At 34.0% G+C, this 18,070-nt stretch overlaps 2 protein-coding genes across 4 annotated transcripts; both read right to left on the bottom strand.

Annotated features, from left to right (window-relative positions):
• Window positions 1-19: 19 nt before the first annotated feature.
• LOC111464197 (phosphoinositide phosphatase SAC2-like) lies at window positions 20-5,972 on the bottom strand. 2 transcript variants are annotated; one of them, XM_023108287.1, is made up of 14 exons: window positions 5,591-5,972; window positions 4,131-4,335; window positions 3,874-3,994; window positions 3,506-3,728; window positions 3,269-3,345; window positions 2,755-2,945; window positions 2,576-2,670; window positions 2,252-2,385; window positions 2,047-2,172; window positions 1,686-1,974; window positions 1,496-1,617; window positions 1,122-1,415; window positions 369-443; window positions 20-297 (listed from the first exon to the last, which is right to left on the bottom strand). In XM_023108287.1, the coding sequence occupies exons 1-14, from the start codon at window positions 5,651-5,653 to the stop codon at window positions 201-203; spliced, it is 2,112 nt and encodes a 703-aa protein (XP_022964055.1). In that variant the 5' UTR covers window positions 5,654-5,972; the 3' UTR covers window positions 20-200. The 2 variants fall into 2 exon arrangements, with proteins under 2 accessions (XP_022964055.1, XP_022964054.1); XM_023108286.1 differs by having other exon boundaries at window positions 3,874-4,039; window positions 5,591-5,971.
• A 2,180-nt stretch (window positions 5,973-8,152) lies between these two features.
• On the bottom strand, window positions 8,153-15,769 carry LOC111464361 (phosphoinositide phosphatase SAC2-like). Of its 2 annotated transcripts, none has more exons than XM_023108536.1 (16): window positions 15,238-15,769; window positions 14,493-14,697; window positions 14,249-14,414; window positions 13,401-13,623; window positions 12,997-13,073; window positions 12,525-12,715; window positions 12,347-12,444; window positions 12,063-12,196; window positions 11,840-11,968; window positions 11,342-11,699; window positions 10,482-10,603; window positions 10,280-10,393; window positions 9,932-10,105; window positions 9,516-9,692; window positions 9,114-9,204; window positions 8,153-8,798 (listed from the first exon to the last, which is right to left on the bottom strand). In XM_023108536.1, the coding sequence occupies exons 1-16, from the start codon at window positions 15,331-15,333 to the stop codon at window positions 8,694-8,696; spliced, it is 2,460 nt and encodes an 819-aa protein (XP_022964304.1). In that variant the 5' UTR covers window positions 15,334-15,769; the 3' UTR covers window positions 8,153-8,693. The 2 variants fall into 2 exon arrangements, with proteins under 2 accessions (XP_022964304.1, XP_022964303.1); XM_023108535.1 differs by lacking the exon at window positions 15,238-15,769 and adding an exon at window positions 14,840-15,172.
• Between the last annotated feature and the right edge of the window lie 2,301 nt (window positions 15,770-18,070).

Raw genomic sequence — 18,070 nt, 5'->3', positions numbered from 1 at the left:
ATAAGAAATATACATACATAGATGATACATTTAGCAACAAGATTTGGATCTGTCCTAGCTGGGTAGTAACTTGGTTAGCAACTTTCCCCCCGTTGTTTACAACTGTATTATGTACACTACACCCTCTGGGAAAGGTAAGGGTAAAGGTAAGGGTAAAATTAAAGTTAAAGGTAAAAAGTTAAAAGTTGTGGTTAGAGAGCTCAAAGGTAAAACGTGCCTCCCCGTGTAATCCATCTCCCAAAATCAAACATCGAAAAACAATTATCTTCTCCATTCTCACTTGAGAAGCTCAGAATTCTGTCCAAATTATAACCATTCAAAATCCTACTACACAAAATGCAATTTACTTTTCATTCTCTGTAACTTACTTGTTGTATAGCTCCTCTTCGCATGAATAAACTGAATCCGAATACCAATCCGCCAATAGAAACCTCGACGTTGTTCTGCCAACAATTAACCAAACACGACTCAACAATTTTACTGGTCTGGACTCCACTGAGGATTGTTGGGAAATGAGTCCTACGTCAGCTAATTAAGAGGTTTATCACGAGTTTATAAGTAAAAAATACATTTTCTTCATTGGTATAAAGCCTCTTGGCAAAACCAAAAGCACGAGAGCTTATGCTCAAAGTGGACAATATATCATGTCATTGTGAAGAGTCAGGGCTCATAACATGGTATCGAAATCATGCCCTTAACTTAACCATGTCAATAGAATTCTCAAATGTCGAACAAATTAGTTGTGAGCCTCGAAGGTTTAGTATAAAATGACTCAAGTGTCGAACATAGGATGTACTTTGTTCGAGGGCTCCAGAGAAGGAGTCGAACCTTAATGAAGGCTCTATGGTGTACTTTGTTCGAGGAGAGGATTATTGAAAATTATTAAGAAAGGAGTCCCAGATCAACTAATTAAGGAGTCCCAGATCAACTAATTAAGGAGTCCATTTCTACGAGACTATGAAAACTTATACTCAAAATGGACAATATCATACTATTGTGAAAAGTTTGGTTAGAGTTGTGGTTTCTAACCAAACAAATTGTGAAGAGTCGTGGTTTCTAACCGAACAATAGAGTTATATACTAGAGTTATATACTGCAGAGAAACTATGAAAAAATATTACCTTTCTTGATCTATTTCTTCGTTACCAGAATCCATGGATTCAGAAGCGGAAACCACCTCGGGAAATTCTGGGCTTGTGTATCTGCAATAATTTGGGATTTCTGGCATTAATTCCACGAGACATTTGTTATGTCCCATAGATTCTTGGCGCAGAAGTTGTTTGGCTGCGAGAATGTCGTTCTCCACGAAAATATTGCTGTCTGAAAGCGACCTTTTCATGGTAGATCTCCATTTACTATGCTTGACAGGATCCAGCACGAGCATGCGTTTCTGAGGGGGAGGGTTCCCCAAAAACCTGCCACCAGATTCAAACAAGATCCACATCAGTTTCTTCTACTGTATTAGTAACAAATGAATGAGGCCAGACTGACTCACAGATCAATGCCGTTCTGTTTCTCTTCGTCCATATACACATTGTTTACAAATCTTTGAAAAGTTTTGATGATATCAACGTACTCAATCGTTGGTTTCCATTGTCCTCTTCTCTCAGAAAACAACTGTAACAAAACAGCACCGATTAATAAATGAAAGTTGAAGATTGAAGGCTTTAAAAGTATTATATTACCTTATTGTGGGCAGGTGAACCACCATATTGGAGAGCAAGTTTGTCGCCCATAATCTCATAAATATCCATCAAGTGCCTTGCAAGAGGGTCATCCAGATCAATATCTGGGGATTCCAAATACCCAAAAGTTTGAAGCTGATATCCTAGAGCCGCAAGCCCGTAAGCATATTGAGCGATGTTTGTTCGATCCAAGCAGTCGAAGCAATTCGTCCTCAGAACTCCCTTTTGAAACCTTTTTATTTTTACATTACATCTACCATTATTTGCATTCTCGCTAATATTTACATCCCTGCACCACAAGTTCTGTTTTTATGGGTTGAACTATATTCAAGTTATTTCGAGAAGATATCTTGAAACTTACTCGAGATAGGGTCGAGTTGAGCCCTCTAATGGTGAGCTTCGAGTCACTTGACAATGGAATGTGTCATTCAATTCCACTGCTAACTTCGTCAATTCTTTTAGCTTTGACAACACCACGATAGCTTTGCTGCAAAAAGTGAATGATCTTTTTGTTGTTTAAGTTTAGAAATAATAAATATTTGTGTGAAGAGGAAAATAAAAATAACCATCTTGAGTGTTGCTTCAAATCCCACTGAAGAAATTTTAGACGATTTTCCTCTAAACGCTCCGCATTGATGCATCCTAAAGCATTTACATATTCTGCATGCAGTAGAGTTTCTCTAGGCTTCTTTTCTCGCGTCTGCGTATTACAAAGTATACTTCAAATAAAAATATGTAATGATTCTCGACCAAAAATGAACATTACAACGATTAGATTAAGTCTAAAAGACAACATTTAGACAATAATAATTTTGAAATATTTATGAAACGTGGAGTAACTTTACATGGGTTAAAAATAAATTTTTAAACCAAAAAGAAAAACGAGTTACCTTTGTTAGATCTAAGACGATTATAGGGTTTCCGTATCTGTCGCCAAGATTCTTGAAGTGAAGTTTTGTGGCTTTGTAATCTTCTTGCTTTGGTACTGGGGGTAAAGAGATCGGTAGTGTATAAGAAAAATAATAAACAGTGAAATAAACTTAAAGAAAAAGGTTTAGGCAACGCTTACTTATAACAACTGGATTGAATATTTTCAATAACGAGGTTTCCTGGGACCAGAAAACTGGAATGGAGCCTCGATTCTGCACGATGGAGCTTATTTGCACTGTTCGTCCTTCAGCTCTATCCTCACTAACAACTTGTTCTGTCTCAACATCATTTGCAACTTTTCCATTCTCATTTACCCCTCGTCTTAAAAATCTGAACAAATTTTTTTTGAATAATCATAATACGAATTTTAAATTTTATGAAAACATTTTTGTTTTTTGTTTTTTTTTTTTTTTTTTTTTTTTTTTTTTGTTAGAGGATGGTTGGTGGGGTGTCCCACGTCAGCTAATTGAGAGGATGATCATAGTTTATAAGTAAGGAATACATCTTAATTGGTATGCTTAAAAGGAGGATGATTATAGTTTATAAATAAGGAATACATCTTAATTAGTATGCTCAGAGAGTGAGCGGTGATCCTTAACATTTTCAAACTTATTTATTTATTTTAGATCCGTATAAAATTCCAAAATGCATACCTAGTGCCTGCGTAATGACGTGAACGTCGGGCAATGAGAGTCAAATCAAAATCCCTGCCAGATACGGAAAGTTTAATCTGCAATGTTCGAAACATGTAATCAAAAGTTATAGAAAACGAATTTTTATTAGCAAAAATAATGACAAAAATAGTTTCTATTCGAAACATGTTTTTAAAAAATTCGTTTCTTTTTATTTAGAAAAAAAAAAAGAAAAGAAAAGAAAACGGTGTTGCGTACCTGTTTGAAGAAGCCGTACACTAAAGCAACTGTCCAGATATTGTTCTTGAGCTGCTTTCGAATGCCTCGAGTTAAATATTCATTCCACACGAACATTGATTTATAAACACTTTGATCTGTTTTATTTCTATTTAAATTGTCTTGAAGGCTACGCATAACATTATATGAGTAGCTGAAAAAGAAATCTTTGGTGAGATCTACCGAGTTAAGAAGCTTTTGATATCTGCTTTAAAAGGAACAAAATAAATTAGTATGGGAGGAAATGTAAAAATGGTTAGTAATCAAAGGAATGAGTGAACACTTTCCATCCAGTCATTCAGATTCGAAGGCTGATAGAAGTCTTTCAAAAAAAAAACATGGAAGTGCACCTTTTCTCGGTACTGCAATAAGCCAGTTTAGAGCGCACAACAGGATTTGGAATTATAACCATCATGCTCTTAGAAACGCTATATACTTTTGCCCCGAGCATGGACCCTATCTTCTTTCTCTCTGTTATCATCAGCATGTAGTATGGTTCTTTAAACTTTATGAATCCTAAGTTAAACCAAGAAGGACGAACATTAAAAACATTGAGATGATAGCAAAAGAAAGAAAGAAAGAAAAGAACATAGGCTTGAAAGCTTACCGACTATTCCATAGCCAATAGATATTAACTTGAGTCCACCCATAGACCTGTTCCCCTGATGTATTCTTTTCAGAAGATCGAAGCACTCTTCTGTGGTATAGGTTGTATGATCTTCAAAAATGTTAAGCTCAGAAGGCTCCATTCTGTCAATTGAAAACAACTTCCACACTGTTCTCTTCCTACCTCTTCCCACTACGTAATAACGCTGTATTATAATCACATTGTGAACTCGGATTAATATTTTAATTTTCAACCATTTTACAAAAACCAGCATCACCAGAGGATATTCGGCTGTCAATTGCAACACATTACATTCCACATGGGTTGATTGTGTTGAGGGCTCAATAGGCCTAAGGAGAAGCTCTATAGTATACTTTGTTCGAGTTGAGGATTGTTGGAAGGGAGTTCCACATTGGCTAAGGAATGATCATGAGTTCGAGTTTATAAATAAGGAATATATATCTCTATTGGTATGAGTCATTTTGGGAAAAGCCCAAAGCAAACCCATGAGAGCTCATGCTCAAAGTAGACAATATCATACTATTGTGGAGAGTCGTGAATCTTAACGGATGACATTCTCAAATCATTACCTATACTTATATGCAAAAAATGGAAGGCAATTATATTTCTCAAATGAACTAGAATTTTATTAGCCAGAAACTGGTAACAGATAGCAGGAGCACTATAGGGGAAGAAGCTGTTGGGTCCAAAACTTAAAAACTCAAGTTCATTTAACGTAAAGAAACAGAGAATAACTTTATAGGACTTTGTAGCATTGAATGAAGAATCTCGTCAGGCCGAGTCTCACATGAACTTGCACATATTTAATGTCATTATTGTCATATAAGTCTATAACAAAAACCACCAATCATTGATTCTAGCATTACTTTCATCCAAAAGTTGCCGTCTAAAAAGTACATAAAAGTCCGAGACTAAATTTATTCTCAGGCAAGGTATGGCATATTCTTAAACAAGCATTTGCTCCTTTACGATCTCCAGTTTAAAATCATTCAACGAATACAGAAAGGAAATGACTCCTATGCTCAATTTGAGCATCAATAAAAGCCCATTCCATTTTTGTTTCATTTAATTGGCATACGGTTCGTTTGAACGATGATTGTTCAATAGAATCGCATACAAACACTCTCTAATTATAAACAACTTTATCCTACAACGTCATGAACAAATTAAGGTTTGAGGGAGAAATACTTTAAAAAAGGTAATTATCCTGCAAACACATTATAAACATCTTCGTAATTGAACTTCCGAATCCATTTTTCAACCAACGCAATTAGATTGTTAGGATGAAATTCGTGCTTCAAAAATACAATGCAGCATTCCAAAACGTCGATACACAGAAAAAACGTACAAATATGGATTAAATCAACACAACTATACGATTTCAAACAAGCCAGTGCAGCTTCGCAACAGGAAGAGAAAGAAGAGTAAGAAAATCATACCGCAAATGTCTGGTAGAGCCAGAATTTCTGAACGTCGAACATGCTGGAGTCCGACGATTCCATTAACAATTAAACCTATTTACAAATTGCTGGAGCTCGATCAACAACAATTACAAACAATGCTGCTCGATGCAAGGATATCGTCGATAAACGTAAAAAAAGTGAAAATCGCAAAATCCTTCCGTAGCTTCCCAGCAATACACAAAACCTCTAAACCTTCTCGCCACAAATGCATTTACAATGAGATTTGGAAGAAGGCGAGAAGGATTTGGAATCCAAATCTCTATTGGAAAACAAATTCCTGAGTTAAACGTTAATCGATTATAACCAAAAATAAATTAACAAACTAAAAATCCGATCAAACTCCAAAATTTAGAACGAGAACTAAAAACAAAAAACAACGAAAACAAAACAGAAAATCGGACGGTAGCTTACCATTACAACCGCGGGAAGCAAACTTTTTTTATTATGATTCAGTTTTGTTTGTTTATATATTTATTATTTATTTATTTATTTTATACCAAATAAAAATTCCTTATTTTATTTCATTTTTATTTTCCTTAATTGAATAGGGTTAGGCCCAGTCTTTCATTCAAATTCTATTTTCTTTTTATTTTATGTGTAATTTTTTTTAATAAATTACTTAGGATTGTGAAATCATGTACTTTATTTATAATTATTAGACAATAAATTATTATATGATTTAATCATAATATCAGTTAATTTATTCTTAAATATTTATTTTGTTACGTGGCTGAATATAATTGGAGGATAACGTGAGACCTTGTTTGGTCAAACTCATTTTTTCTTCTTTATTTAATAAAGTTTTGTTGGGTCAATCTCTATTGTGGTTTGTATTTATATTAAAATTCTAATTTTGATAAAGATAGTTTTATTTTATTTTTTTCTGTTTTTAAATTTGCTTACTAACCACTTTTATGCTAAATAATATATATTAAACATAAAATTAAATAAATAATATATGCTTTCAAAAATTTATCAAACATAAAATTAAATTTTCAGACGTTAAATATGTAATTTTTTTTAAAAAAATTATCTTATCAAAATTACAATTTCAATACACTAAATTTTGAATTTTTTTAATTAATGTGATATAAAATTAAAATTTCACGCTCTAATATAAAAAAAAATTAAATGTATATTGGGTAGATAATTTTTTTTTTTTTACCCATTTAAAATTTTAAAAATTTATTGAGTATTTTTTCAGACAATTTTTTTTAAAAAAATTGTAATATAAACTTATTGTTCTCATTTAAAAATATATTATTAAATAAATTTGAAAAATTAGTTTCAAATTTAAAACTGATAAATAGCTACCTAAATTTTGTTTGATAAATAAAAATGTAGAATAAATAAATAAATAATCATATATATATTATAATTTGAATTAATATATATTTTATTTTCCAAAAATAAGGAATAGTTACTTCAAATATATTAATATATATTCTATTAAATATACTTGTGGTTGAGTATTCTGTTAAACTTAATTTTTTAAATATATAATAAACTATATAATATTAGACAACTCATATTCAACCCGTTATTATATTTTTCATTCTACTCCGTACGTGTATAAATATTAATGATTTTATTTTGATTATTTAGTAAAAAATTATAACAATTTATTTATATATAAGATATGAAAGTTGACGACTATACATTATATTATAAAATTAATTTTTTAATAATAATAATTTAAATGAACAACTTGCACAATAATTTGATAGAGAAAGTGGGTTAAAAGATTATAGAGAAACATAACTTATTTTTTAATATTTTAAATAAAAACAATCAACATCTTTTATTATTAATCATTTTATTTAATATTAAAAAAATATACAGTAGAAATTATTTATAACAAAATAAACTAATTTATTTTCAAAATTTTAATATATATATTTCACTCATTTAAATATTAAAAGAAGACCCAACAAGTCCTCTAAACCATTTTTATTGACATATATTTTATTGTTGATTAAACAATAATATTTTAATTTTTTTTTAATTTTTTTATTTCAACACAAAAATTCAAACGTGATTTAATATATATTTTTTTGAAAAAATCTGTATTTATATTTTCAACTCAATTTTAAATAAAAAAAAATGAATATATCTAGGTAAGCAATAATTGCAGTTGTGGTGGAGACATGTCACAAGAGGATTATAGCTCACCTTTATCAAAAATAAATAAATAATAATAATAATAAAATAAATAAATAACAAAAACTTCATAAAAAAAACTCAATCACATAACAAACTTAATCAAAATTTCACAAAAAAAAAAAAACTCGATTTAGACCGAAAACGGTACATGAACACAACAGATGTGGGTCTAATAAAGTGTGAGAGTCCTACATTGGTTGGGAAGAAGAACGAAACACCCAAGGGTGTGGAAACCTTTCCCCAGCAGAGATACGTTTTAAAGCCTTGAGGAGAAGCTCGAAAGGAGAAGCTCGAAAGGAGAAGCCTAAAGAGGACAATATCTGCTAACGGTAGGCATGAACCGTTACATAAAGAGATAAAAGGGTCAAACAAAGATAACGAACTGAGTCGGCTGCATATGAAAAATACCTTATTTTTTGTCACAGATTTATATATAACTGTTGTCAATAATTCACAAATAGGGAGTTGAAGAAGAGATTATATCTGCAATTGTTAATTTGGAGAAATATTTACAAGGTGAAAACTATGAGAATTAAGAACCTGGATTTTATTGTGTGGCTTCCAGATACATAGAGAGTTAGCGCTTCATATACTCTTATTCTTCTTCTACTTCCACCTTTCTTTTTGCCTCTTTTTAGGGGGGAGAGGTCTGGTCTACACTCAGATCATTCACTGCTACTCCCTCCCAGGTGACCTGAAGATTGAACTCCAACAAAAATTTCTGCATAATAGCAACTATTCATCTCTCCCTCCTCCCTATCTCTTTCTGCAGACCATCTTACCGTCGTTTTTTACCGCCGTGTCGAGCTGACTGATGATGTTATGTTTTCACTTTTGGCTACAGAAATTACATCCTTCGGATGTAATTAATCAGATGAAAGATATCAATGTTGATTAGTGACTTTGAGTAAGCTTTTCACCAGAAGAGTATTCCACCATGACTGACCCAGTCGACAAAGTGTTCAGAGTATTTCGTGATGATATCGTCGTGAGAAAGGTCAGTTGCACACCGTTGTTTCACCTAAAGAACACCACAAATCAACTGATTAGTAAGATGCTTTTTTATCCAGTTGTTTGCAGGAAGAAGAAAGGGCTAAGTTAATAAGGTTGTTCTAAATCTGAACTGCACAAGTGATCAAGTATCCTGAATTGTTCATAGTAACTTTCTATCTTATGAGTGATGCAGTCATTGCAGTGAGATCTTGTCTTATTTCCTAGTGTTTGATTGGAGCAAATTGTATGAATCCAATGGAATTGGTTTCCATCCTCTAACTAAAGCATACAGACTCAATATGTCAACAGCCAAATGGGTGAGATTAAATATAAAACAACAGACCTTTGAGCTTGAACCAGACTCACTTGCAGATGACATAAAGTCAATCTTCATCTCACTTGCAACATTTTCAGATGAAAGACTGGTGACAGACCTATCAACCATGTATAATAATTAGTAAACAGATTCCTGCTTAAGAAACCAAAAGCTACAGAAGGCAATAAAAAACAGTAAATAATCAAAGGTCGATTATAGTTCTTAGACAGACTATTCATTGATACTTCTTTTAAGGTTTCAGTTCGCACATCATGGAATCCGAAATAAAATTGTTCCAAGGAAAATCAATGTGAATCGATGGCAGGAAGAAGCAAAAAAGTCGTAATGACAGTGAGAATTGAGAGGCGAGCAAAAGCAATAATAATGCTTTTCATATCTTAGAACAGAATGCACAAAAAATAGAAATACCTTTCACATAACTCGTCTTCACAAGAATTCCCAGATGAAGAAATCCAGTCCATATCCAGAAAATTTGACCAGCTGCCTGAATCTCTACGTTCATCGTGACAAATATGATTAACTTCAAGCATTTGATCATCCTGCACGTTTTCATGAATATGTGTACCGCACATAGAGGGAGTATACCTATGACAATGACCAAAATATTTCAAGCGTCATCATTTGGTGAAACATGACAATACATAAATTTGTAGATACTTGTTTATTAGTCACGTCAAGAGAACAGTCTATTGCACAATGCACAAGAAAAGAGTTGAAATCTTAAAAACTTACTTGGAGAAATTTTAGGATAATTACATTTTGTTATCACATAACAAATCCTATAATGTAAGAAGAAAAAGTATAGGAAATTTGATGTTCCATACCTGCAAAGAGATATATCAGATTCGCAAGCTGAGACCTCTGGTGCAGGGTCTGAGAAGCCTGTATTACATTTTTCGTTCAAATGAGGAAAGCCCCTGCTGCTTCCGTCATGGACAAGATCAGACTCACTCTGACCAAGTATATTGCCATCTGATAGTGATCTTTTAAAAGACGTCCTTCAGAAGGGTGAAAATTTCCATTTAAAATACTAATTACCATTAAACTCTTTAACCAAGAATAACAAAAGATAGCATAGCGTGCGTAATGTTATTTCTCATGTTTCCTTCTATGCTACACTCAATATGCAATCTGCAGAATGTCGGTTAAATTCATAGAGCATAAAGATGTACCTGACATTATCATCAATAAGATCAGGAAAGCGCTTCCCAAGATCGTAATGTTGGTCGGAGTCTAATTCCCACAATGCTGGCTTTCCCGGCTGCGGTTGATAGTAACCTAAGAACCTGACCGAATACCATGTCAAATAGTTCGTTATTACTTCCGCAGTGCACAATTTATACAACTTGCGGACACTATGAATCTCTGACTTACACGTTAATGGCACGTTGCTTCTCAGCATCTAGATATGCATTGCTGCAATAACGTTGTAGTGTTCTGAAAAACTCCTGAGACTGCGTTGCAGCTTTCCACTGGCCTCTCCGCTGGGAAAATATCTGTGGGATGTGAATAAAAAATTATATATAGATGACAGGCAGCTCAGAGTGGCAGGTCAAGCACAAGCATGAAAAGCACAGGACATGCCTAAGGCCATTCAGTAGGGACTTCACAACCAAAAAATATTATTCGACTCCAAAACCGAAAACTGTCACAATAGCCTTTTTCTAGGCAGCGGATTTGGCGATTGTGCAGCACTCACTCTCAGCAATGAGTGAGTCAAGCCAACTTCGGATCGTGTCGCCTACGGTCGAACAACGTATGCTCAAGCCTCTAGTCCCCAATTTGACAAAAAGGTTTAAGAAAACGGGGCAGAGAGATTTTGGAAAGAGAGTTTGAAAGCAAGATTGAGTGAGAGATTGAAAACGGTGATATATAGCATGCAAGCAAAAGGTAATAACAACAGGTTACACAATATATAACTTTTCGGTTAGGGAGGATCAATGCTGCGACAAACAAATGTGGGGTAAAAATCCTTAGTATTAGCGAACCACATGATAAAACCATAAGTATTAAAACTCTACATGAGGGGGTCGATAGTTTGATTAAATCAGTTTAGTTGTTTGTATCAAGCCTATTGTTACCCAGCAAAACGACTTCGACTTGACTAAGAAAACTCAAATCTAACTAAATAGTTGAACTATACAACTTGTTAAAGAAGCATAATTGATGCGTGACTAAGATTTTTCATGCTAGTCAAAAGATTATAGAAGCCCGTATGATCCATATAGAAGTACCTTATTATGTGCTGCAGAGCCACCATACTGTAATGCAAGGGTGTCACCCATGTTCTCATAAGCCCGCATCAAATCCTCCGCCAAAGGGTTGTCCAGATAAATATTTGGGGAATCAGTTAACCCTAAAGTATGTAATTGACGTCCTAAAGCAACTAGCCCATAGGCATATTGGGCAACATTTGTCCGGTCTAAACAGTCTATACAATTGGTCCTTAGGACACCGTTTTGAAACATTGCAACAGGATGATTTTCAAGTATACCACTACCATACGCCCTACTAACATCTTTTTCTGAATTTTCCCCATTTTCTTCTTCTGTTGATAGATTCTCCCCGGAAGAATCAATACCCTGATTTTTCCTGATGCATTGAAACATAGGCAATGTTGGTCAGACATATCATGCAAAATGGGGTAACCTGGAACAATCCTTACATCCAAATAAGCAAGTATGAGGGAATAAGTTTCATGCAACCAATAAACCACTATCTGTAAGACTTACTGAAGCTTGGTCCAGCTTACTAACTCCTCTGAGCCTAAATTTGAATCTATTTGACAGTAGAAGATGCCAGTTAAGTTCAATGCATATGTAGCAACCCTTCCAAGCAGCATCAAAACATTGGAAGCTTTGCTGCAGAAACAGTTCTCATAAAAATTATAATCACGTATAAATATCCAGTTTCAATAGAAAAACGTTACTGCCAACCACAGAATGGCTATAATACCTTTTCGCATGCTTGTTCAAATCCCAATGGAGGAATCTTAGGCGGTTCTCTGCAGATAAACTCTTATTTATATACTTTATAGCATTTGAAAACTCAGCACGTAGGATGCTTTCTCGCGGCTTCTTCTCGCGCGTCTATTTCACAAATGATTTTACATATAGTAGAAAGAGAATGGATTAAAACAGAAGACAAAAGATTGAATAACATAGGTCACAGAAACATAAACAACGAACGCAACAGCTTAGAGCATAGAACTAAAAACAAAATTATTAACAAGGAAATACCTTAATCAAATTCAATATAATTATTGGGTTTCCATATCTCAAAACAAGATTCTCGAAATGTAGTCTTGTAGCTTCGTAATTCTGGTCCTTGTTTGACACTGGAAGGAAAAACGATTGCAGCGACAGATTAGAGAAATTACCAATAAAAGAACACAACATAAACAGGCTACAATCATACATATGATATCGGGCCTAATATTCAGCCGTGAGGTCTCCTGAGACCAAAAGAGAGGGATCGATCCCCGGTTTTGCACCACTGAACTTATTTGAGTTGGTCGCCCATCAGAAGCATCTTCTTCGAAAACAATTTGTTCTGTTTCAACATCATTAGCTACTCTTCCCTTCTCGTTAACACCTCTTTTTAGAAATCTTCACAAAATAACAGAACAATAAAATATAAGATGGCTTGCAGGAAAATGGATAATCCGCAGTTCATTTAGACACAATTCCGTAATTATAGCTAAAAAAACAATTGGATATAAAGGAAAGAATCAGCAAATATTTAATAATAGGATCTATGTGATCAAGATAGTAGATGCATCTGCGTGAGTGGGCATGCACAACACAAAGCATTGTAGTCAGATTCAGATCAAAAGTCAAATATGAACTTAATCTTATTGCAAGTGTCCGCAAAGGCAATAAGTACATACCGTGTACCAGCATAATGACGTGATCGTCTAGCAATGAGTGTCAACTTGAAATCTCTGCCTGAAAGAGAAAGATCAACCTGGACAAACAAAGCACAAAGTATTTATTGTCTGAAAAACCCTGATACTGCACCAAAATGCAGTAAAACCTGCACTAGAGCTGGATTGAAAATGTAATATTGCCTTAACAAAAAGCCATGGCGAGGAAAAGAACAATGCAACAAAAGTAACAAACATAGAAAATGCAGTCAGAGTAATAGATGAATGCAATTATGAACTCAAATATGAAAAAGTAAAAGCACTTCAATTCCTGATGTCGACAAAAAGGGCTGAAATCAAAAACAATTTACTTATGTAAAGTATCTATTGATGTGCAACAGCCAATATCTATAATCATAAAACCTTACCTGTTTAAAGAAACCATACACTAACGCAACAGTCCAGATGGTATTCTTGAGAATATTCCGGATTCCACGAGTTAAAAACTCGTTCCAGACAAACATTGTATCATAAAGTACATGCCCTGTCTTATTATCACACATGTTCTTTTGAAGGCTACGCATGACATTGTATGAGTAGCTGAAAAAGAAGTCTTTCCTAAGATCCACTGTGCGTAAGAGCTTCTTGTATCTAAATCAATAAGGAGACAACAAGAAACATATTAGCATCAAATTAAAAAAACAAATAATTAAGTGAAAGACAAATTTATTCAAATGCTAAACCACAAAAGTAAAGGGAAGGCAAGTAAGTAACTCTCCCCTCTAAATTCATACTACCTTGCGTTATTCGACACGTACTACAAACATCACATCCTGGTACACTTGGCAGGTAATAAAGAGGTACTACCTTATTTATATGAAACTTCTAAAAGAAAGGATACATATAGAGCTATATTCATATTTCTAACTTAAAATACGAAAGATCTCATATAAAAAAAGATGGGAAAGAATGAGAACCAAGAGAAATATGGCATCATTTGTACGTGAACTTGAATCAATAACCTTACACCAAAGGGTGTATTAACAAAATAGACTACAAATATATTACCACCTCCATGGTGTTGAACTCAACTACTCCTAACAAATAACAAATAAAAGAATTATTTCCAAGAGTTCAATTGTCAATGTCATCAGAGTAAGATAGGACAACAAAAATCTAAATGTCAGTACATATGGACACTATTTCTGAAAGCTACCCCTTAGGTTTCCTTTAAGAACCAAGGACATTACATTTACATGAAAAATGGACTAAAGACCTGTTTTCATCCTTAGAAATAGCCAAATTGGACCGGGCAGTAGAATTTGGAATTGGAATCATTTCGCTCTTCGAAATTGCATAAATTGGATGGCCGCAAATAGTTCCAATCTTTCTTCGCTTTGTTATCAATAACATGTAATGCGGTCCTAAAAACTTGATGATACCTGTAACGGTTGAAACCATAAGTTCTGAAGAAAGAAGAGCGAAAAATGTGCATATACGAACACATGGCGATAACATACCAACAATTCCGTAACAGGTGGTCACAAATTTAAGCCCACCCGTCAGTTTGTTTCCTTCATGTATCCGCTTCAGCAGGTCAAAGCACTCATTATCTGTGTATGCGGTAGAATCTTCAAGAATATTTAGATCGCTAGGCTCCAGTCTGCTGATCTTTAACACTCTCCAGAACGTTCGGTTCTTGTCTCTTCCAATCATGTAAAAATTCTGGTCCACCAAGAAGGCATATGATTATGGCAGGCATTTTGTAAAATATGATTATAGCGTAAACAAAAGAAATCAGCAACGATATATCGAAACAACCCATTTAGAGAAACTAGGTAAGAATCCAATCAGAGACTCCTGCTACCTCAAAAATTTTCAAAAGGAACCAATGCATACAAGAAAAACTTTGAGCAGGTCTATGTAAGTTCAGATAGGGCGAAATCCAGTTCATATTGAAGATAGCACATCTTCTGAACATAACGATTTCCTCCTCTACGCAGATCCTCAGACTCTAAAATCGCACAAATCGAGCTCAAGGAGGCCACGGATCAATTTTGAAATACCCATGAGGAGAATTAAACGGAAATCGCCGAAGTCGACCCGACAAATCAAGAGTAGAAATCAAAATCATACTCAATCATAAACAAGTTGAATAACTGATTCAGAACTTCAAAAACTTACGGAAATGACCACAAAGATCCTGCAGAATCAGATTACAGATAAAGAAAACGCGTTTTGAATTTTCAAGTAAGAGATATTTACCGAACGCGTCTCGTAGAGCCTGAATTTCTGCAAGCAGAGAGAATTGGGATCGAGTGTATCATGAATCAAGCTTTGTTGCTCAGTCTCCGCACCCATAGTTTCGATCTCCGAGCCTCAAGGCCCGGCCTCACCACCAAAAACCAAACTCCCAACCACGCAAAACTCAAAAACAAACTTCCCTCGCTGCACAAAAATCCTCAAAAAAACCTCAATCAGTAAAGCACTCAACACACATCTACCCTCACAAGACGAAGACAAAACAAAAAAATGCTCAAGAACAGCAACTCCACAGAATCAGACCACCAAAACGTTAACAGAACAGAATTCAACAGAATAAGTGAAGGAAGAGGAGAAATGACGCAACACAACAAGTAGAAGAAATCAAACCGCTAATGAAAAGACAAAGATGAACAGCTTTTTTGAAGAAATAGAGATGAAAACAAGCAGATCGTACTCGAAGGATGAAGAACAACAAGGGAGGCTGCAGCAGAACAATGGCAGAAAACAGCTTCGAAGACTGTATCCACACAAATTAAGGTAATAATATTAATTGATAAAACAGAGAAAATTAAATAAAATAAAAATAAAATTCCGGCTTTTTCTTTTTCTTCCTTTTATTTAAATAAAAAAATTAAATGGTAAAATGGTAATTAATCCGCCGTTATACTAATTATAGGCCGTCCAATCATTGTGTTCTTTCTGGAAACACTTCCATTGGTGGGTAACTCAATTACCGAACCGGCCGAGTCACCGAGTCAACTCAACCGCTTCCAATTTTAACCGACCGACTTAACACGGCTCGAGATGATTTTGGGGTTCACGTTTTAAAGCAAGGTTTAATATTATTATTATTATTATTATTATTATTTCTTTTTAATTTTTTATTACTCCGTTTGTTAGGGCTATTTTGTCTTTTCACTTTATTGCAATTATTTATAATTTCCCACCATTGCGTGGAACAATGTCCTCATAATTCACTTAAAAAAAATTAAATTAAAATCTTTTTTTGTAAATGAAAATAAAAATAAGTCAATAATTTAACAATTAATAAAAGAAAATAATAATAATAAATAAAGAGAAATATAATAAGCGAATATGCCTATGTGCCTTCCGTTGCCTACCTTCCTTGCTTCTAGTCTTCCCATTAGCTAATATAAAAGGTAATAAAAAAAAATTATTATTATTATTATTATCTCGTAAAATAAAACTCTTCGAGAATATAACGTTCAAATATACGAGCGTAGTTTCAAAAATTTTCAAATGACAGATAAAGGCTACCTGCATTTTTTAAAATTAATAGGTTTATCTCGTGCTTTAATCAGTAATTTCAGATTTACTCGCTTTTTTTATTAATATTAAATTACACCCAACACGAAAATAACTTAATTGACATGAACCGTTAATTAATAGGTCAGATGTTCAAACAGTTTCAATTATAGACTTACTAAATAATTATAGACTATGACACGTAACTAATTATTGATTAAATGGTATTTAATGAATTAATGATGCTCTAATCATACGCAATTTACTAATATAATGAAGATAGGGTAAAATTGTCATTATAATTTACAATATATTATTAAATTTTACCGAGAACGGTACCTCTTCTAGTAGAATATGATTTAGGGATGAACAAAATCGGAAGCTGTTGAGCATGTAACACTCGAGTAAATGAGAAGTGCGTGAATAATCGGGACTACATTCGAATGAGAGTGATCCTATGATAAGTTGGCTAGAAAAGACTTAAAAGAATTGAAAATTACTTTTCAGTAACGTGACTAGTTTGACAAGGGAATGTCGAGGCTATCGGATACCAATATAAATTTTGGGCATGGAACTTTTTTCCATATTTTTAACGTTATAAATATTATTAAAAAATAAAATAAAAAACTAAATCAGAAGCTGTTGAGCACGTAACACTCGAGTAAACGAAACGTGCATGAATAACCGAGACCACATTTGAATGAGAGCGATCCTATGATAAGTTAGCTATAAAAGACTTAAAAAAATTGAAAATTACTATTCGGTGACGTGACTAGTTTGACAAGGGAATGTCGGGGCTAACAGGTACCAATATAAATTTTGGGCTGGAACGTTTTTTCAGATTTTTAACGCTATAAATATTATTAAAAAATAAAATAAAAATTATTATTATATGGATGGGCATAAATGAAATTCTTTGCTTGCAGAACCATCAAACATGATGCTTAATCAAATTTGAGAGGAAGCAAAGCTGGCCAAGAAATTGAATTTTATTATTTTTTTAATATTATTATTTATGTCAAAGCTTATTATAATAATGTTGGTGGATTTATTTATTATGTGGAAAATGATTTGAGTTTTAATTAAATTATATGGAGGTAAGATGTTGACCGTATGATCTACATCGTACGGCAAAGGGAAATTGACATTTTCAAACGTGGCCAGATCTCCGGCGTTGCTGGAGACAGCTGGCGGTTGATGTGGCCAATACGTGGACCTTTTAATTTCCACAACGTGAAAATGTGCAAGCCACAACTAATTTTTGTCTTTCCTTCCTCGGCCGACATGAGACCACGTGTCCTATCTGTGATGGGTTGAGAAACAAATCATTTTCTCAGGTTCCCACTTGGAGATAATAGATATACCACACTCGCATTGGCCCACTTTTCGTACGCGCTTCATTTATGTGCCACGTGACCTTCTCCCCGATCCGTTTTTTGGGATAAAAAGTGTAACAGTACAAGCTGACCGCACTGACTGCAAGTAGATATTGTCTTTTTAACCCTATTTCGATCAGTGTCTCGCACGATTCGATAACTGGCTCTGATACCATTTGTAACGGGTCAAA

This window comes from Cucurbita moschata, unplaced genomic scaffold (assembly GCF_002738365.1).
Source record: "Cucurbita moschata cultivar Rifu unplaced genomic scaffold, Cmos_1.0 Cmo_Scf00030, whole genome shotgun sequence".
Classification (NCBI taxonomy): Eukaryota; Viridiplantae; Streptophyta; class Magnoliopsida; order Cucurbitales; family Cucurbitaceae; genus Cucurbita; species Cucurbita moschata.
This window is presented reverse-complemented; position numbering and strand designations above follow the sequence as displayed.

Coding starts and splice junctions, on each gene's coding strand:
- LOC111464361 (XM_023108535.1), bottom strand. CDS start 14,953: ATGTTCAGAAGATGTGCTATCTTCAATATGAACTGGATTTCGCCCTAT. Junction 11,969..12,062: donor TTGAACAAGCATGCGAAAAG/GTATTATAGCCA, acceptor CTGTTTCTGCAG/CAAAGCTTCCAATGTTTTGA. Junction 9,205..9,515: donor GAAGACGAGTTATGTGAAAG/GTATTTCTATTT, acceptor CATGGTTGATAG/GTCTGTCACCAGTCTTTCAT.
- LOC111464197 (XM_023108286.1), bottom strand. CDS start 5,653: ATGGAATCGTCGGACTCCAGCATGTTCGACGTTCAGAAATTCTGGCTC. Junction 2,946..3,268: donor CGTCATTACGCAGGCACTAG/GTATGCATTTTG, acceptor AAATTTGTTCAG/ATTTTTAAGACGAGGGGTAA. Junction 444..1,121: donor GAAGAAATAGATCAAGAAAG/GTAATATTTTTT, acceptor AATTGTTGGCAG/AACAACGTCGAGGTTTCTAT.